General features: G+C 40.7%; 1 protein-coding gene across 1 annotated transcript in view; it reads left to right on the top strand.

Moving 5' to 3' along the window:
* Nucleotides 1-6281, top strand: part of ATP9A (ATPase phospholipid transporting 9A) — a 165092-nt gene extending 158811 nt beyond the window's left edge. Inside the window, exon 28 of the mRNA XM_020984234.2 lies at nucleotides 692-6281. Coding sequence (XP_020839893.1) covers nucleotides 692-828 — 137 coding nt within the window. The 3' untranslated portion in view covers nucleotides 829-6281. The remainder of the gene's footprint in view (nucleotides 1-691) is intronic.
* Nucleotides 6282-21561: the final 15280 nt, after the last annotated feature.

Genomic DNA, 21561 nt, shown 5'->3' with positions numbered 1-21561 from the left:
ATTGTGGAAATGTGAGCTGCTGTTTATTGATTTTTGAGAAGCTGTTACATGCAGGACACTATGGAGAAAAAAAGAAGAAAATATCCCTACCTTCAAGGGATTTATATTTTAGTTATATACAGCTAATTACTTCTAGGAAGAATAAGCAGCCCCAAATGATGTATGGAGTATCATGGAGGAGTAATTAAATCTGACACATGAAAGCCAGGAAGACTTCATGTAAAAGGTGCATTTGAGCTAGATCTTGAAAGAAGAGTAGAATTCTGACAGCAATAAATGAGGCTGGGTGGGATTTTCCAGTAAAAGAAATTAGAATGAGTAAAGACAGGAAAGCACTGTTTGGAGGCTAATGAGTAGTTCACTTTGGCTAGAGAATAAGGTATGTATAGAATAATAATATGAGATAAGGCTGGAAAAGTAGGTTGGGGCCAAAGTGTGGAAGTGTTTGAAGGCCTGCCTGAAAAAGAGAATAACTAATGACCTTTGTATAACCATCAGTAGAAGCAGACTTAATTCTAGGAAGACTATCTGGGAAGGGACAGGAAGGATGCAGATACCAGGAGGTAGTACGTTTTCTTTGTGGAATATTTTTCCTTTTGGGTAGCATGTGGCTTTTTTTCCCCCCTGGGCCATGCACAATTCAGAAAACACTGGACCCAGTTCAATGATGTCTTCCCTTTTGTTGTTGCAGATGTTTACTTCATTGCCACTGTGTCATTCTTGTGGAAGGTCACAGTCATCACCTTGGTCAGCTGTCTTCCCCTGTATGTCCTGAAATACCTACGAAGGCGATTCTCTCCTCCAAGTTACTCGAAGCTCACATCGTAGCCTGCTCATCTGTTGACGAGAACCCTTATTTTGCACATTACTGATGGAAAAAGATGATGTACTCCTATTAACGACTACTTATGATAGTTGTGTATGGATCATGCAGTAATTGCTTGTATGTGCCGCTTCAGTGAGAAAAGACTTTACAAATTCAGTTAACTGAACCCTTTTGCAGAGTAATTGGGGTGGGGTGGGTACATACAAGCATCTCATTGAGTCAGTTTTACCTCTGTTCAATTATGATTGAATTGAGTGGGTGTGAAATATGTAGAAAATTGGTGTCTTGGCCAAGACATCCGTGAAGGGCACCATGAAAGCGGCTTAATGACCATGACTTGGGTCATCATGTGGCAATAGTTGTTAATGATATGAAGATTTCGAGGAGGTGTTTTGTTTTGGCTTAAGACTGTCCTAATGTTGCTTTATTTTTATTTAAAATTGTCTTTCTAGTGAGGTACAGTGGCACTTGATACATTTTGGGGGAGATCGTGAGTGTCATATAAAACTATTTAAAAAGAAATCTGCTTGCAATCTCGTGGTGTCACTTTTCCCTTCCTACTCTTCATTAGAATAACCCAGGACTGAATTTGCCAGGCCAGAACCCCAGATCTGATTATACTCTACTATGGTCCAGTGCTCATGGCACTCCTTTCAACCTCACCAGCCACCTAATCAATGACTTTTTAAAGATGTCGTTATCCTTTGTGGTGGATCTAATAATCAGATGGTACAGTGACTCTGAAAATTTTCCCTAAACTTCAGAGTTTTCTAGTGGGAAATCTGCTGCTGAGCTGCCTCTAAATGTGTCGACAGTGTGAGAAGAGACTCAACTAATTCTTTAGACAATATGGCAGATGTGGCTCAAATCCTCTGAGACTGAAAAGGAAAGGTCAAAGAGCTGCCACTCTTCGCTTACACATAAAAAAATCTGTTTCCTATTAAGAGGAATTATTGAAGATGAACCGACAATAAGCCAAGGCTTCCTACACTGTTACCATTTACCAGTGACTTTTTAAAGCAAGAACACTTTAGTGGAGTGAAGGCCACAGACACAGCTTTGGGAACAGGAATGTGCTTCAGTGAGACCAGTTTGTGAAGGCAAACTTATTGAAAAGCAGCCAGTGCTAAAGATTTCTCTCCACCGGGTCTGAGAGTTCTGGGGGGTGTTTCTTCTACATCAGTATTTCATGTGAAACATGACGTTTCAGAGTGATAAAAGAATTTTGGAAGAATTCTGTCATAGGGCAAAGAAATTCTTGGGTTTTAAAATCACTCCTTTAAATATAACTACTTTGTACAGTAGGGAAGAAATGAATGAGTCTTCATTAGTAACATGTACTTAACATCTTGACTTCATATTCTCCTGATGATACCTTCCCAAGTGAAACCTCTGGTGGTAAAGTGAGATGCAGATTCTGATCTAGTTGAAGAAACAAAGCTACCACTGCCTAGTTCCCAACCCCATCACTATCCCAGGGTGATTCCCACTAACCAAGGTGGTTTCCCTGTTTTGCTTAGAGCAGTGGTGTTAGACTCAAATAGAAATGTTGACCACTACACCATACATAAAGATCCCTGTAGGCTGTGTTTTGACTTAGAAAAAGATATAAATATTATCTATGTTTTATTTATTTTGTTAAATATTTTCTAAGTACATTTTAATTTGGTTCAGCAATACTTGGAGTTGTCAGGGGCCGTGTGTGGCCTACCAGCTCCATGTTTGACATCTCTGGATTTGTACTTTCAACATTACCCTTCCAACACCAGAGCAATCTCTAAATTCTTCTTAAACAGTGAAAGTAAACTACTGAGAAAAATAGATTGTCTACTGAAGTTTTTTACTTCCTTAAATTTCTATAATATTGGTCTTTTGACTTGGAAAACCAGGCTGGTTCTCTGGTCCTTCACATCTTCTCAATCCAGCCATTTGCAAAGCAGGATAAAGGATATGATGAAGAAGAAAAAGACTGAATGGGTGTGTGAGACTACGGACATTTATTCAAACACTTGAAAAAAACACTGAGAAAATAGCTTTGCACAGTTTCAAAGTAGGAAGAAAAGCCTGCAATAAGATGTCATGAGGTCTTTGGGCTCAGTTGATACAACTCAGTCTACCTGTAAGACCCAGAGACCTGTTTGATCCTCTATTTCTGAGACTGCAAATACCAAACTTGATCATGTTTGAGGAGACTGGTGTTACATGCAGGGGTGCTCTCATGCAAAAGCTTTGTTAAATATTGAAGGCTCATTAGATGAATGGATAGAAGCCATTGCTCTTTTTTTTTTATTTTTGAGTATATCTCATTCACCTCAAAAACTAGCTTGACTATTTAGTAATCTTTTTCTTTTCCATAAATAAGCAAGACAGACAGAATCATACTTAGGTGTAGGTCGAGTTATGTCTTTTTGAGAACCTCAGCTGGTTGTTTGAAGATGCCATGTCAGGGAATGCAGACATGATTACCATGTAAAAGGTTTTCAGTTCTTTGGGGCCTTTTCTTTTATGTCCCCCATTTTCATCAAGGGATGTGATAATTCAGGTGTGGGGGGAAAAAAGGCTTATAGCAGACACTGAAGCTGATACTTGACAAGAAAGGGAAAGAGTGTTTAATAGATTTAGGAATCCTGACCTAAGGAAGCAGGAGGATTTGGTGAAATGCCATCCATGCCAGCTCTCATCATGTTGTCTAGCTTGGCTTTTATGGAGATCATCAGTAATGAGTATCCCGAGTATCCACTTAGGAAAGGAACTAATTGTCTCTTACTCTGGTGAGAATTCATGGCAGCCTTCTGTATTCCAGTTTCAGACCCTAAAGACCATTTAGTAATTGCTGACTGTTCTCAGGAGTCAGGGGGCCACTTTACATATTGGGTACAAATAGGGTGGGAGTCTGTTTTTTGGACTCAGTTCAATTGCTGCTATAGTGTCCATATTGAAAAAAATTAAGTCTTACATCATAAAGGGAAAAGAATCAACATTTGCAGACTTCACATGGGGATTCTGGCCAATTTGAGAAGCATGCCATTTTTATTGTTCTCCTGAGCTGTGTTGTAGAAGAGCCCCCTGGGTCAATAAAGCTTCCAAATCAAGGTTCCATTTCCTTCTTTCTGGTTCTGCTGACTTTTCTTTTTTGGCATTTCCCTCCTAAAATCACCAGCATGGAAGGGACCTCAAGCTCCTCCTTGTCTCTGGGCACAGCTGTACTTAAATCTTGGAGAGTGTCACTGATTTCCAAGGGACACTCTGGCCAATTAGCACAGCAGAGTAAATGTGCTTAGCACTGGCAAAGCAATCCTTTCCCTTGAAATTAATAATAATAATAATAATACCACCACAGTAGTCTTGGTAGATTGTTTTTGTTTATAGGGGTGTTTGGGTTTTTTGTTTTGTTTTTTAGAAATAGACCAAACCTAAATCAGGGGCATAAACTACTGTTTCTTTATTACTTTTTTATTCTTGATATTTTGGATGCTTGTGTGTGTGTGTGTGTGTGTGTGTGTGTGTGTGTGTACACGCCCACACATCTTCACCTCCTTATACTTGAGAGTGGGCTGGAAATGTTTAGCATTAGGCTGGTCAGCAGCTTAACTCCAAATTCTAGCCTGTCATACAAAGGGGCTTCGTTGCAAAGAACCTGGGGGGCATGGGAAGATCTCCGTTTTCTAAGGAGAAAGCATCACAGTTTTACAACAGCAGAGGGGAAGTTGGAAGAGTACTATCTTTTTTCCCCACTCTGTTTCACCTTTTATGTATTGTTTTCTAGGCTGTTTTTTTAAGTTAGTTTCTTTCAAGTTTCTATCTCTTTTTTGTAACAGTCCCATTGAATACTGATATATGTTTACTAAACATTTCCATGCTACTGTTCCCTATTGGAAACTTAGGTAACAGAAAGTACTTTTTAATGAATTTTGAATTTTGCGCTCAATGGAAAATGGAATCCTAATGCCTGTTTCTTCAGACAGGATTTTGTTTTTATACTTACGTTACTATTTTTAAATATTTAGAATTGGAGTGTAGTGGTCACTTAGGCTCACATTTTTGTGAGGAGTAGCTTTAAGCCTTTACCCCAAAATATATGATTCATGTTCTTCATTTTAAGTTGAAAGCAAAGAGCTGTTTTCTAAGGTCTTCTCCTTCCTAATATGGTTTCCTTCATTTTCCATCTATAGATGTTGGTTTTCTTTTGTGGAGGGAGGAGAGAAGGAAGGTATTATCATCTCTGATTTCATTGCTAGGTGTTTCATTTCTAGTGTATCAAAATTTCATTCCCTCTATGATTCCATGTCACCATTTAAAAAGACACAAGCAATTTTTCATGAATATAGATGATTTTATTTCCTCCCCCTTACCTTCTGCTTTTCTTTAACTTTACCTTTCCTGTGTAGCCTTTTTAGGAAGTATTTTCTCTAATTTTAAACTTTTTTTGTGAGGATTGATTATGTTTTGAAAGGAGATAATCGTAATGTGACATAGCACTGGATTTGTAGTCAGGACCTGTGTTCAGATCCCGGCTATGATGTTTTTACAAACTGTGTGACCTTGGCCAAGTCACTCCCCCCCCGTGAGCCTCAGTTTCCTTCTTTGTAAAATGAGGAGACAGATGATCTACGGCCCTTTTTAACTAAACCCCATGAGTTTGTGAAAATGAACATGTCTAATTGCACAGTGACACCACTGCTATGAACGTTACCTTTTCATGCCAAAGTAACTTTGCTTTTGCACGTGTGTCCTTGATGACGTTAGCCGGTGTGACGAACAACCCACGAATATCTTCATGCCAGTGTCTACGATATAATCAGGCTTCCTTGTGAAGGTTGGATGGTGGCAGCAGGGATGAGAGTTGCCAAAATAGTGTCTAGTTTGTCAGTTTGTAGTGGGGGGAAGGGGGACTCGATTTAAATCTCATCCAGAATTCCAAGATCTCCTTATTGATGTCTCTCTTCATATATTACATATACATATATATATAAAAATGTATATAAAAACCTCATTGCAAAGTATTTGTGAGCACATGGTTTTTTGATTAGAAGGGAATCCTGGTTGCAATATGGTTTAATTTAACAAGAAATCCCGGATGATTTGAATTTTAAAACTTATGATGACACACTTGTGATCTTGAGCGTTCAAATATAGTTATTCTTTTATTGTTTGCCAATCTGGTTCATTCCTGTTGCCTAGTAAAAGTTGTGTACGCTATGCCTTTAAAGATCATTTTAATTTTTATGGAAATATGATTCCTGCTGTGGAGATAACTATTTATTGTGATGCCGATGTTTTGTGCCCATCACCTAATACATGTGATGTAAATAACTATTCAAGTTCTAAAAGGTCTTGACTTCAGTGAAAAATGAATGCAAGCTGTTTATTGTTTATTACTCTTGTATGGTCCAGATGAGATTGACGTAAATGGAAAAAAAGGTGAAAAAATAAATGCAACTTCATGTTTTCTTTACGTACACTGTTGGTGATTTGAATCTAGTTCATTCTTACTAGAGCAAGAAAACTATGGAAAGCGCCATCTTTTTAGGCTTTGGTCAGGTGGCCGAATAATTATGTAAATTGGTTCATTGGCATCGGTTTCAGCATGAACTCTGTTTCTCTTGTATAGTTCTTAATGTGTGAATGTAGAGAAATAGCACTAGATATGGGGTCAGAAAATAGGGGTTAAAATCCTAGTTTTATCACTTGGCAACCTGTGGCCTAATGTCTCAAACCTGCTTGAACTATAGTTTCTAAATCTGTGAAATGGGGTGTGAGAGGCAATGAGGCATAGTGGAGGCGGGACTACTCTTGGAAGCAGAATGCCTGGGTTCAAGTTCTGCCTTTGACATATACTAGCTTTTTAACCCGTTTTAACCCATTTGGTGCCTCCAGCTAAGGGAGAGGGAAAGTTATAATACTTAGCTACTTTTCCCACAGAATTAACCAAGGAAAAATGGAAAACCCCCTGTTCATTATTCTAAAGATGTCATTATTTTTAGTGTAAGATTCCTAATATGGCCACTGGAGCCTGTATTTTGGTAGTGGCTGAAGAATCCAGTGGCGGTTGCAACTCTTCTGATCACTGCGCTATATGGTGCAAAATTTTTTTAAATAAGGCTTTCTGTTTCCTCATCTGGAAAGGGAGCAGGCTGTACTGTAGAGGTCCCTTCCAGTGCTTACTATGTGGTCCTATGATTATTTGTGTCCTAGCACATTCTGTAATCAGAGAAACCCACTTTTTACATAGCATTTTATGGTTTGCAAAGTCCTTTTCTCATAATCGTATAAGTACATAGTGTTCTTCTTTCCCAGAGGAGTAGTCTCAGTCCTTAGGATCATAGGAAAGGCATTAGGAGGCAGTGGAGTACTGTGGAAAGAGTCCTGGCTGTGAGATCATCACTTAGGAGCTAGAAGAGACCTCGAAGGCCATGCAGTCCAATCCCCTTCCTTTGTAGCTGAGGAAATGGGCATGCAGGGAGGTTGTTACTTCTCCAAGGTTGTGGTAAGTGTGATTTGAATCTGCATCCTCTGACACTGCTCTTCACACTGCATCGTGCTGCCTTCTAGTCAGAGGTCTTTGGGTCAGTCATTTAACTTCCCCATACCTTCAGTTTCTTCTTTTGTAAAATGAAGAGAATGGATTAAATGCATTGATTTGTGATTCAATGAAAAAGGACTAGAAAACTTGTTAGAGATCATATTGTTCAACCCTCTAATTTTACAAGTTGGCCAACAGCAGGCCTGAATCTGAAGCTCCTGTCTTACAGAAGTCCAGAAGGGTTAAGCCCAAGGTCACGTGTCCAGTAAGTTCAGGGCCAAGAAAAAAGCCTAACTCCAAATTTTGTTCTCCTCTAGTCTTCTTGGCAAAATGCAAATGCTTAACCAATCTGACTACATGATGTGGGTCAGCAAACTTACAAGGTTGTGATGAGGTTTTTTTTTAAGTTGGCAAAGCATTTTATATGAATTATCTCATTTGAGCCTCACAACTACTCTGTGAGAGAAATGATAGATATTTTTATCTCCATTTTATAGATGGAGAAACAGGCTCAGAAAGGCTAAGTGATTTGCTCACGGCCATACAGCAAGTAAGAGTCAGGAATGTCATTTGAACCCAATTCTTCCTAAGGTCAAGCCTAGCACTCTAGCCATCACAACAAATTACTTATTTAAATGGCTCACTAAGGCAAAGGCCTATTTTACGTTGTGATGAGGTTCTCATAAAATCCTAGATCTGAAAATGAAAGAAAAAGAACTCACTATAACCCTGAGCTATTAATAATTTGGGGAGTCCAGTCCACTGCAATTGTCTGCAATGAAATAAATCCCAGCAAACCAGAGGCCCTTTGTTTTTGTCCACTAGGGGGAGCTTGAGGCTTGGAACAAATGACTTTCTCATGTTTTCGAGAACCAGTTAGGCCCAGAGTACCCAAATGTCCAAAAGTTTCATGCAGCTCTGCTTTATGTATGTGCCCGGCAATAGCTGCCTTAGAAACAGACTTCCCTTTTTATCCTGTTGACCAGAACATTTTGCTGGACTCAGTTTAAAAGAAAAAAAGATGAATATTTATTTGATCTCAAACATTTGCATTTTTGAATAATTGGCAATGAGGAAACCATTCCTCTGATTTTCAGGCTAATAGGATTTAGAAACTAAATGTTCCAGCAGTTCAAACTACTTGGGCTGTTTTGGTTATGAAACCTTCAGTGATACATCAAACCTTGTGGTGTTTTCTGGGCAGAGTCATAGGATGGATTTGCCCACCTCGAAATAGAACTGTAGTCTATTCCCAACTTTTCAGAAGTTAAAGCACAGTAACAGAATTCATTCAAGAGTTCTTAATTTCCTACTTTAAAGGAGTTACATAATAGTCCTCTTTCGTGGCTCTTAAAACTGTCCATGAAGTGATGGTGACATGTATAATTAGGAGCTAGAAATAGCTGGGTTAAGCCCTGGGAAGGAGAGAAGATTTTCTGATATCTTCCTCCCTGCACCCCTCCCATCTTCCTGTCTTTCTTTTCACCCAAATATTGCATAATGTTAGAAATGTCAAAGATTTCCATGGGGTTTAATTTCATTCCTCATGTGGCTGTGGTCTTGTAAGCACCGCAGGGGCTGGCGAATTTTTGGAGGCTCACGCATCCTGAGATAGATTTACAGTTGTAGCTCTACCAGAAGAAATGCCAATCCCAGGGTATTCTCCTCCATTGGGTTTGAATTCTCCACACCACCACACTTTGAAAAAGGGCTTGCCTTCTGGCAGGGACGCAATTAAAACTAAGCCGCCCTTGGCTTTCCAACACATTCTATAAGAAGCATGCTAAGGTTTTATTCTTAAAACGAGATGCCCCTCATCCCCCACCCCCACCCCCCGGCTCCAGAAAAGGTCGGGGAGCACTCCACTATGTGGGCAAAGGTGTTGGTCTCACCACATATGGTCATGTTTCAACCCATCATTTATTCACCAGAGCTCAACCTACAATTTCTGTCTGCTTGTTGTAATAACATGGACTTATTTTTATAGTTCCCCAGCCTCCATTTTCTAATAAATTTAAAGTGAAGCACTTCCCCCCTCCCCAACTCCAGATAGGCCAGAAATAGTGGTTTTAGTGGACAGCATTACTTTACAAGACAGATTGTAAAGTTCAGAAGGAAGAAAAAAAGAGGAGGGAGAGAGGGGGAATATGTCTTCAACCATAGTCTCATAGTCTATCCAAAATGTGTAGGATTAGGCAGAGCATGGTGCTAGTGAGGGTGGGAATCACATGGTTGAACTACATAGTCCAGTTAGCTCTGCTCCTTTCCAAATGCCTCCCTTAACCATGGCCAGCTGTTTTCTTAATTGCATGCTGTTGGTCATAAGAATGTATGTGGATGGCCTCAGGTTACTATAGGAGTGACAAGAAGAGAGCAGTGTGGTACAGTGGAAAGAACACTGGGCTGTAGAGATAGAGGAGCTGGGTTCATAGGTCACCTTTGTGTAGCAGTGGGGAGGGAAAGGGGCAGCTAGGTGGTGCAGTGGATACAGCACTGGCCCTGAAGTCAGGAGGACCTGAGTTCAAATCCAGCCTCAGACCAAATACTTGACGCTTAGTAGCTGTGTGACCCTGGACAAGTCACTTAATCCCAATTGCCTTAAAAAAAAACACAGTGGGGAGGGAAGTCACAACTTCCCTGAGACTCAGTCATAAAGGGTGACTCTTGGCCTGCTGGCAGTAGGTCACTGATGTCCTTTTTGAAGGTTAAAAAAATTATCATTGGTGCTTGTCCATTCCTTGAAGGAATGAAAAGTCTGGTTACAAGGTAGTTTTTTCTCTTTTTTCCTTCATCGGATAATATTTTGGCTTTTCTGCTCAGCACTGTCCAGGGCATGATTGCCCTGCTGAATGTAGGATAATGTAGGATAAACCAGAAATATCGAATCAAGAGGTGAGGGGAAGGGGGGGCGGTGCAGAGTAAATAGGTAGAGCCAAGCAGACCGTCTTGAGTTCTTAGAAGCTGCCACATTTTCCAAGCTTACCGACTTGTGTCAGATTTCCAAGCCCCTTAGCTCTTTGCAATCATGAGCCGAAGAAGGAATACTGTGTTCAAATTCCTCTCAAATGGAGAAATAATAACTAGAACAATCTGTGGAAAAGAATGTAGTTAGTGCATTAAAGATGGGGGAATATTTATTCTCATTTGTCCTTTTATGTGAAACAGATTTTTTTTAATGTAGTTGGAGTAGCTAACGACATCCAGAGCTCTGTTTATTTGGGGTGAGGGGGGCTGGGGTGGGGAGGAAGGCCTCAGATTGGCCCACAACATTAATCAAGCCAAGGAAAAGAGGTGAATTGATTACTCTGGAAAATTATACAGGAATTCTTTCCAAGATTTGGCCGATAATTAGAGTGTAAGATGTTACTTTCTATGCACATAACTTTGCATAATTGTATTAGTCAGCCCATCACCAGAAATAGCAAGGATCAGTCCAAAGAACTCCTGAAGTTGGACTGGGCCATGCAGATGTCAACTTTTTACTGTGAAAGAAATGTCTTAGGGCTTAGGAAAGATCTCGAAGCTACCCTTCTCTTACGGCTCAGAGATGATGTGAGAATGAAAGCGGGGTTATCATGGTACGTGGGAACCCTTTGGGAGCTTTGGAAGAGACGTGCATTATAGATCCAAAGGGGGCTGGTTCTTCTCAGGGCTTAAGAGCTGTCCTTAGCAAATATGTTTTGTGACTTCTTTTAACCAACTTTGTGGTTAACTAAACAACCTGTAGAGTCAGAGGCAGTACAGCACAGTGAAAAGAGCCTGGTTCTAGCATCAGAGGTCTAGAGTTCAAATCCTACCCCTGATGCTTACTACTTGTATGGCGTTTTTGGCAAATAACTTAAACTCCTTGAGCCTTGGTTTCTTCATTTGTAAAAAGAAGGGGTTGGATCATAGGGCCTTTGAGGATCCTTCCAGATTTGGATCAATAATTGTTGTTCAATTGTGTCTGACTCTGTAATCCCATTTGGGGTTTTCTTGACAAAGATACTGGAGTGGTTTGTCTTTTCCTTCTCCAGCTCATTTTACAGAGGAGGAAACTAAGGCCAACAGAGTTAGGTGACTTGCCCTGAGTCACACAGCTATTAAGTGGCTGAGGTAGGATTTGAACTCAAGTCTTCCTGACTCCAGGCCCAGCTCTATCTATTGCACCACCTACCTGCCCTAGATTTATAACAGCTAGCATTTACATAGAGGTTTAAGGTTTGCAAAGGGCTTTATATATTGTTCATTTAGTCCTCACAACAACCCTGTGAGGTGCTATTATATTCTCATTCTACAAACAAAGAAATGGAAGCTGAGAGGGGCCAGTAAATGCTAGTAAGGGTCTGAGGTAAGGCCTTTCAGACTTTATGTCTGGCCCTCTATCCACTGCGTGGTTGTTACTCAATACTTGTGTGACCTTAGATAAGTCACTTCCCTTTCCTGTCCTCAGTTTTCTCACCTGTAAAATGATGGGGCTAGTCATAGACAGACAGACTTAGGCTTAATTCCTGTGTACAGTAGGACCACCTATCAGAGATCAAAGATGATAAGATCCTAGAATCAGAGCTGGAAGAGCCCTCAGACGCTAGCAAGTCCAAACACTTCATTTTATAGCTGAGGAAACTGAGGCTCGGGAGTCTCTAGAGGGGAGACCTTCATCCTAATACCTCCAAGAACCTGCAGGGAGGGATGCAAAAGGACTGAATCTTAAGAAGCTGTCTAGTCCAAGAATCCCTTCTCACATGTACCCTGCCAGCCTGCTCCTAGCTTTTTGCCTAAAGAACTTTGATGATGGAGAACTTACTCCCTACTTCCCAAGCTAATGGACTTCGGTTATCCTTCTTAGCTCACATTGTTAGAGTTTTTTTTCTCCCTTTCCTTAAGATTAAATTTGCCTGTTTTTAGCTTTCATGCATCACTCCTGGTTTTTCCCTCTGGGGCCACACAGAGAAAGTCTATTCTCTTTTCTGCATGACAACCCTTCAAATACTTGAAGACAGGTCCTAGGTACCTTCTAAGCAGCTGCATTGCCAAATGATTAACAACATAAAAAAGAATTGTGTGCATGATGCATTTTTTTCATTTAATCTGCATTATCGCCATTTTCTGTATGCTTTCTTAGGTAATCAACAAAACAATAAATCAAGCCCTGATTTGTATAGAGTGTAAAAATAAACACCCCCAAATTTAAAAACTGTCTTGGGTGCTGGCTGCACCACGTCTCTGCTTTTAATTCTTCTTTTCTTGAGGCTAACTGTCCCCAGACTATCCCAATAATCCTCAAATGACTGATCTAAAGTCTCTTCATCATCCTGGCTGTCCAATTTTGAACACGTTCTGGCTTATCAAAACCCTTCCTATCCCCAGTGCCTAGCTAGAAGCAAGCCAATAACAAACATTTATTAAGGCACCGTGGGGTAGATGCTATGGCTACAAAGACAGAAACTCAACGGTTCCTGCCCTCATGGAGCTTAACTAGCGTTTGGGTTTTAAATATATATATATATTTAATTTATGGAACAAAATGAATATTTGTATTTTTTATTTATGGAATAAAACCATTTGTTGAATTATTGAATGAAAGAACCACTGAAGCAGTAGCTAAGGGAATGGTAAGGGTCTCATGGCTCTGAGGATCAGAGACGTAATAAATGAGTCGTTCAGCCAGCTGCTAATCCACCAAGGGAATGACATCCATCATCTCTAAGACATGGCATTCCTTTGCATCCCGGGTCATGGGGAGATGCCAGAGAAAGCCCCAGAATGACAGCTCTGAATATCTGGCTCCATACTGCACAAAGGCTGCCCTCTTACCCTGCTTTTGACATAGCAGTTCCTAGTGAATTGCCACATTCTATATCAGCAGCAATTGCGACCGACCCCTTCTATCTAATGACAAGCAAAGCCCTTTTTGGAATTCTTCCTGGGGTAGAGGGCCTGGGCTGTGAATCAGCAGTGGTGATGTCATCACTCAGAGTCGATTAGAGCCTGGCTCACTCTAGTAGCATTGGGGAATAGTAAAGGAGTTGAGTGTGGCCACATGAGAACTGCTGCCTAACTCTGTTTGCAACCCCTGGGCTTTACTTTGGGTTTCTAAGTTAGATGAGGTGAAGTCATACAACGTAAGGATAGGTGACCTGTTAGGGAATTCAGGCAAGCTGTAGGCTAAAAGACTGTTATATCAGCAAAATGTTAGCAACTTAGAATTGGAAGGGACCTCAGAAGACGTTTGCTCTAACCCTCACCCAGTGCAGGAATCCCCTCTTCACTTCAGACAAATTGGCCATTCACCATCTATTAGGGGTTAGGCACTGTGCTCACTTTAGGGGATGATGCAAAGACAAAAATGAACCAAGGACTCATTGATACCACTACTAAGCCTATGCCCCAAAGAAATCAGAAACAAACCATAGCATTTCTTTTTGTTGTGGCAAGAAACTGGAACCTGAAAGGATGCCCATCAGTTGGGGAATGCCTGAGTAAATTATGGTATATGAATGTGATGGAATATTATTGTGCTGTAAGAAATGTGAAGGAGCTGGTTTCAGTGAAACCTGGGAAGAGTTTATGAACTGATCCAAAGTGAAGAGAGCAGAACCAGGTAAGCAATATATACAATTGTATAAATGTTGTAATGGCAAGCAATTTGAAAGACTTAAGAATGCTGATCAATGCAATGACCAGAAATGATTCCAGAAGACTCATGATGAAGCATTCTATCCACTGTCTTACAGAGAAGTGATAGATTCAGGGTACAGATTGAGACATAGGTTTTTTTTGTACATGGCTAATGTGGGATTTGATTTACAATGCATATTCATTACAAAGATTTTATTTTTGTTTCTATTCAAGAAAGAAAGAGGGAGGTAGAACAGAAAGAAGGATTTTTGTTAATTAAAAAATAATTGACTTTGTATTTTGCAGTCATTAAAGTTCAAAAAAAGCAAAGAAAGAAAGGAAGAAAAAGGGAGGAAGAAAAAAAGAAGGAAAGAACAAAGCCTCACCCTTGAAAATCTTATATTCTATCAGAAGAGACAACAAATATGCATACAGGTATACACATAAATATATAATAAACACAACGTAATTTTGCAGGAGGAATCACTAGTAGCTGGAGAGAGTCAGGGAAGACTCAGTGTAAAGGTGCTGTTTGAGTTGGACTCTGAAGAAAGCTAGGGAAACTAGGGAGGCAGAAGTGAGGAGGACAGCTTCCAAGCATGGGGTAGAGCCTACTCTAAGGCACAGAGAGAGGAGATGGTGTGTCATGTGTAATGAACAGGAAGAAGACCAGTTTGGCTGGATTGTAGTGTTCTAATAAGAACTTCAACTTTTTAAAAAATAAATTGATGTGTTCTCCAGGCCTTTTGCCTCCCTCTCACCTGTTCATATTCTGTCAGGCCATTTCACTGAAAAAAACGGAGGGAGGTAGAAGGTGGATTTTTGTTAATTAAAAAAAAGTTAACTTTATATTTTGTAGTCATTAATGACTTAACTCTTCTGAGAGGGGTGGGTTGACATACATAGCAGATTGTTTTGTTCCTTGGTGTTGGCACAGGCAGAGTTGGATGGGGAAGGACTTAAGGTGATTGGCTGATGTTAGTTGTATGAGGATAATGCCTTATAGGTGTCATCTATCTGTGTCTGGTTGGATAACCAAGTATTGGCCCCACTGGGGCCTCTACTAGGGTGGGGGAGTGGAGAGAATCCTTGACTTAGAATCCAAAGGCTTGGGGTTGCGTCTCAGCTCGGTCACTTATCCATTAGCTACGCATGTTATCTCCCTCCTGTAAGCAGTGCTTCTTAAACTTAAACCCCATGTGGAGTTTAAGAAGTGCTGAAGGGGTTGAGAGAGGAAAGAGTTCAAGAAGCCCTGCCTTAGAGTATGAGTTCCTGGTCAGGGATTAGTTTGGGCTTTCTGCCCTTTATATCACCAACTCATAGTACAATGTCTGGCACATAGAAAATGCTTAATAATCGTGTGCTGACCAGCCCATTGACTGATGCTGAGCAAGTTACTTTACTCTTCCCCCACCTTAGATTTAGTTTCCTCTTCTGAAAAATCAGGATAATGATACTTGTATTACCTAACTCACAGAATTGTTGGGAGGTATGCTATAGAAATGGGAGCTTTTATTTTATTTGGTTGACTGAAGTACAAGACTAAGCTGATGGAGTGGTAGTGGGGGAGGGAAAAAAAGTGATGACTGAACACATGTTGAATTTATTAATGGAGCCACAAATGCATTGCAGAGCTGTCTTGCTTTGGCTCCAGGCAGAACCAAGACCTTTGGAATCTGAGAAGCAAAAGAGGGCTCTGACTGTCCTAGGTCTAGGAGACTTGGAATAACTGCTAAAGTCATTGCTATTGACCAGAGACTGAAGGAAACTTTTCCTAAAGATGAGGAGAATGATAGATAGATAGATAGATAGATAGATAGATAGATAGATAGATAGATAGATAGATAGATTTAAATAGGAAGATAGAAGATGCTTACACAGGCAGACAGGCAGATAGACGGACAGATGGATGGACGGACAGACACAGAGAGTGAGCAAGCACTTACTGAGTGCTCACTATGTGTACTCTGATAGAGTTAGGATGGATGAGACAGAGAAAATTCAATGCAACAGAGTATAATATGCTAGGAGCAGGAGAAGGTGCAAAATGTAAATAAGACCTAGTTTCCTTCCATCATGGAGCTTGTGGTCTATTAGGGGAGGGGAGCATTAACAGGTAGCTATGATACACACTGATACATCATCATGATCATGATCATCATCATCATCATATTTACAGGTCACTTTAAATTTGCAAAGAACTTTACATAATCTCATAAAATGACCCTGTGAGGTGGATGCTAAGAAAACTTAGGACAAGAGAAGTTGAATGACTTGTCTAGGGTCACACAGTTAGTGAAGTATCCAAGGCAGGGTTTAATCTCAGATTTTTTTTTTTAGGCAACTGGGGTTAAGTGACTTACCCAGGGTCACATAGCTAGTAAGTGTCAAGTGTTTGGTCTGAGGCCGGGTTTGAACTCAGGTCCTCCTGACTTCTATCTACTGTGCCATCTAGCTGCCCCTAATCTCAGATTTCTGTGACTCCAAGTTGACCACTCTAGCCAGTGTGCCACCTAGCTGCCATGGTGCTGGAGAAAGAGCATTGGGATCGGAACCAGAGAAGCCACCTTCAAACTCTGGCTCTGTCCCTTATTCTATACCTTGGGATAAATCACTTAACCTCTCTGTTTCTCAGTTTCCTGATCTTTATAATATGAGGAGGTTGGAATAGATGACTTTGGAGGTCCTTTCCAGCGCTAAGGCTATGTATGTTCCTATGATCCTTTGGGCAAACACATCAGAGATGAACAACCAAAGTGTTTTATGAGTTCCTTGTTATTGACTAGGGAAGAAAACTGATTGATGTAATCAAACCAGGACCATAAACAGGGATAGGAAGGTGTATTCTCTCTCTCTCTCTCTCTCTCTCTCTCTCTCTCTCTCTCTCTCTCTCTCTCTCTCTCTCTCTCTCTCTCTTTTTGTTAAGGCAATTGGGGTTAAGAGACTTGCCCAGGGTCACACAGCTAGGAAGTGTCAATCAACTTGACACTTAGTCTGAGGACAAATTTGAACTCAGGTCCTCCTGACTTCAGGGCTGGTGCTCTATCCACTGTGGCACCTAGCTGCTCCGAGGAAGGTGCATTCTCAACAGGGATGCCCTTCACCAATATAATCATCTCATTGGAAAGTGTGCCTGCTTTGTACCTGGCCCCTTTGGGTGGTGACCTTGGGGCAGTGTTTTTGTGACACACAGGACCAGAAAGACTGAGTTCAGCAACTGTCACTGCCATTACCAGAGAGGCAGTATGGAGTACTGGCTAGGGCATGAGACTCTAGTCAGGAAGACCTTGGTTCAGATCTCACCTCAGTCACTAGTGAGCTGGTTAATTAACCCTGAGTATTTCCCTTCAACCTTCCTGAGCCTCAATTTCCTCATCTCTAAACTGAGTGAGTTGGACATGATGGCTTCTTTAAATCTATGCCCTTGTAACACCGAGTAAGTCATGTCATCTCTCTGGGCTTTATCTGCATAGCATAATAATGTTGGTTCTGCATACCTCACAGGGTAGTTATGAGGGTGAAGTGATGATTGTAAACTACCTTGCAAACTACCGAATGAAACACAATGTAGGGCATTATTCGGGGGTGTCTGCCCTTGAGGAGGTAAGATGAACATACTTGAACAAATTAGAGAACAAAATAGTATATGATGCAGCCCTAATTGTGTACTGTAAGTAAAAGAGGAGCTTACTCATCCGTCCATTTGTTCATTCATACATGCATTCCATTCATTTATGAACAAGTGGAGCACCTGCTGTGTGCAAAACACTGTACTGTGTGCTGTGAGGAAGACAGAGATAAACAATAATCACTAGTTTATTACTGTTTGGAGTAACTTTTTAATAGAATTTACAGTCTCTATCCTCAAGGAATTTATAGTCTAGTCTTGTAGGAGAGATAGAAAAGGAATTTTTTAAATGAATGTATAAAACATTTATTAAGCACTTACTATGTGTCAAGCTCTGTGCTAAGATTTAGGACTAAAAATAGAAAAACAAATATAGCTCTTGCCATCAATGAGCTTATATTCTAATGGCAGTGGTGGTGGTGGGGTGACAACAAACAGGGGGAATAGTGGTCAAAGAGAGGGCGCTTTGTTTCAGGAAGTTAACAGGATGGTGAGTGAGAACTGAGACACTTGGCTAACACATCCCTTCCAGGAATAAAAGCAGTTGATTTGATCATGGTTTATGGTTCTAGGATCAGCTAGGTGGTGCAGTTAGAGTGCTGGGCCTGGAGTCAGGAAGACTCATCTTCAAGAGTTCAAATCCAGCCTCAGACATGTATTAGCTGTGTGACCCTGGACAAGTCACTTAACCCTATTTGCCTCAATTTCCTCATCTGTAAAATGAGCTGGAGAAGGAAATGGCAAACCACTACACCATGGGGTCACAAAAAGGCAGACATGACTGAAATGAGCCAACAACAAAATTATGGTTCCAGAACTGGAGGAGAGTGAGGAGGCAGAAAGGACATATGGGGCAGGGGCAAGGTAGCCAGGTTGTAGAGGAGGTGGCTGAAGAGAAGCATGGCTGGGACATTCCTGAAATAGTAGTTTGGGAGAGGCAGTCACTAATCAAGATGTCACAGAACAGAGATCACTGCAGGTTGGTCTAGAGTCTTCAGGAAGACTTCTGGAGGAGTGGGACCTGGGCAAGGAAGCTGGAGGAAGGGTGGGAATTGGATACATGGAACTAAGCCCAACTTTCACTGATGCTGAACCAGGTGGCTCAGTGGATAGAGCTCTGGGTCTGGAGTCAGGAAGACTTGACTTAAGATCTGGTCTCAGATACTAACTAGCTGCGTGATCCTGGGCAAGTCACTTAACCTCTGTCTGCCTCAGTTTCCTCAACTGTAAAATGGGGATAATAACAGCACTTACCTCCCAGGATTGTGGGGATTAATATTTATAAAGTGCTTAGTGCAGTGCCTGGCACATAGTAGGTGCTATGTAAATATTAGCTACCATTTTTAATTATTAGTACTGCTAAACATAATAGAGTAACCTGGAAAGTCTCCACTATGACAGCAGTTGGGGGCATTCAGACCCTGGAATAAGCACATTCACAAACTCTAGTATCTACTAACTCTTTTTTTTTATTAAATGTTTTTTGTTTTGTTTTGTTTTTTGCTTTTTGGTGAGGCAATCAGGGGTTAAGTGACTTGCCCAGGGTCACACAGCTAGTGTCAAGTGTTTGAGGCTGGATTTGAACTCAGGTCCTCCTGACTCCAAGGCTGAAGCTCTATCCACTGCGCCATCTAGTGGCCTCCTCATCTACTCACCCTTCAATGCTCTTGCTTTCTCATTCTTTTTCCATACGCCTTTCTGCTTAAAAATTTGACTGACGATTCAAAGGGAACAGCTTCTGGGGTTTGTGGAGAGCCTCACTCCCAAAATGTTTCACACAAACAGCTTTGGCTAGTGTGGCATGAGAGTGAGCCCTCTGATTTAGGGTTACAGATCATAGTCACATCTTCCTACTCAAAGACTTAGTGACTCCATCTATAAAATGGGTTCTCTTAGAGTTTAGGACATTCAGCAAATATCTTTGAAGAGATAGGGATATTGAAATGAAGAGGGACTCAATGAGTCAGATAGTAAGTAAGGCAATGCAGTGATCCAATTCTTCCATTGGACACTTTTAATATTTGGGTATTGGCTTAATATGTTACTCAGGAGAGGCTGAGGTAGTTGCCCAGGTAAAAAGACATTGTAGGTCATGCTTCTCTTGTCTGTGACTCAAAACAAATCTCTGAAAGAAGTCTATCTCACTGCATGATTAGAATGGGAAAAAAAGAAATACTGTATTTCATGAGGAATCCTGGAGGGATGCACACAAGGTTAAAAGAAAGTGTGTTGGAGTTGAAATACAATTAGATTAACCACCTGGGTCATCAACATTATTTTGTTTTGTTGTAACAGAATTTTGTAATAATGAATACATGAATAGAAATCCATTTCCCACTCTATATAAGCTGGGAATGAAACACAGATAACATCTCTGTTGGGAATTAGAGGAAGGAAGGAAGGAAGGAAGGAAGGAAGGAAGGAAGGAAGGAAGGAAGGAAGGAGGGAAGGAAGGAAGGAAAGAAGAGAGAAATGAAAGAAGAAAATATTTAGGACTTACTATGTAGCAGACATTGTGCTAAGTATTTTACAAGCTTTATCTCATTTGATCTCAGGAACAGGAAGAATGAGATGCACACTTGCCCCATTCCTCCTCTGACTCTGAACCCCTTTTGGTGGCCGGTTTGATAGTTGGTGTTTGACCTGATCTGACCCTGGTAGTTAATAGCCCTCCAATCTCTGACACTAAATACCCTTTCCAACCTCAAATCACTTGGCTCAAGAAGCTTAAATGACTGAAGCCAAAGAGTCATTATCTGTATGGATGCCACTGAAAATGATGCTTTGTTGCTCTTGCTATCACGGAAGATACCGACCTCTCTGTTATTTTACCATGAGGGTGTTTTAATGGCTCTGCCCCTGGAAGCACTCTGGGCTCTGATAGATGAGCTTTCACCTCATCTTCCCTTGAACCCTATCCCTAGTTCACTTCCCTGCCACCAGCTCTGTCCAGGGATTGTCTTGACTGTATCTCTAGCTTTTAGTATGCCTGTAAGATAGTAAGTGTCTAACAAATGCTTTAATTAACTATCTTATTCTCTGAAATGGAAGAAACAGTAGAGATTATATAATATTATATGCCCACATTTTACAGATGAAGAAACTGAGGTTCAAAGATGTGACTTGGACAAAGACAAACAGGTAATAATAATTGCTCACATTTGTGTAATTCTTTAAGACCTATAAAGTGTTTTATATTCATTTTTTTCATTTGAAATTTACAACTCTATGAAGTAGGTGCTAGTATTACCTTCATCTTATAAATGATGAAAGGATCACATGGCCCTTTGGAGAATCAGAGATTGAGAGCTGAAAGAGATTTCAGAGGCCATCTAGACCAACCCCTTCATTTAATAGATAAGGAAACTGAAGTCCAGGAAAGTTAGGTAACTTACCAATGGTCACACAGTTACTAAGTATTGGGATTTAAACCAATTCCAACCCATGAGCTATTAGCTGCATTGTTTCACTGCTGTGCCATGCTATGTCACTGAGGTAGTAACTGCTGAGACTTTATCCCAGTTCATATACCTCTAAAGCCAATGCTCTTTCTACTATGTCATGCCACCTCTAATTTGTAACTGTGCCAAGTAGGTCAATGGCCAACCAGGCTTGAGCTAGTAACTATCAGGCAGTAAGACATCCAGTGAAATGGAGACTAAGGAAATATCAGGTGTTAACATCCAATAAATGAGGATTGAGCTTGAATTTTTGAAAAAAAAAGTTAATTCATCAGGTTTCAAGAAGTCCATCATAGTACAGGTCACTGTAGACTTAATGTGGGGTTTTATTATAGGAATAGGTAAGTGCTAATCAGGGAACCTGCAGAACGTCATGAACTAAGCTGTCAGCTTAACTTACCTTCCAGAGCACTGACAATTACATGGTGGCAGGTTTCCACTGGTGTGTAACCCAACACAGCCACTTTCTCAAAAGTTGGTAACTAAATTTGAGGTGCTGAAAGAAATATTGCAGAAGAAATAA

Source organism: Phascolarctos cinereus, unplaced genomic scaffold, assembly GCF_003287225.1.
Source record: "Phascolarctos cinereus isolate Bilbo 61053 unplaced genomic scaffold, phaCin_HiC Scaffold_2;HRSCAF=192, whole genome shotgun sequence".
NCBI classification, from domain to species: Eukaryota; Metazoa; Chordata; class Mammalia; order Diprotodontia; family Phascolarctidae; genus Phascolarctos; species Phascolarctos cinereus.
Note: the sequence above shows the minus strand (reverse complement) of the source record. Positions and strands in the feature narration are given on the sequence as shown.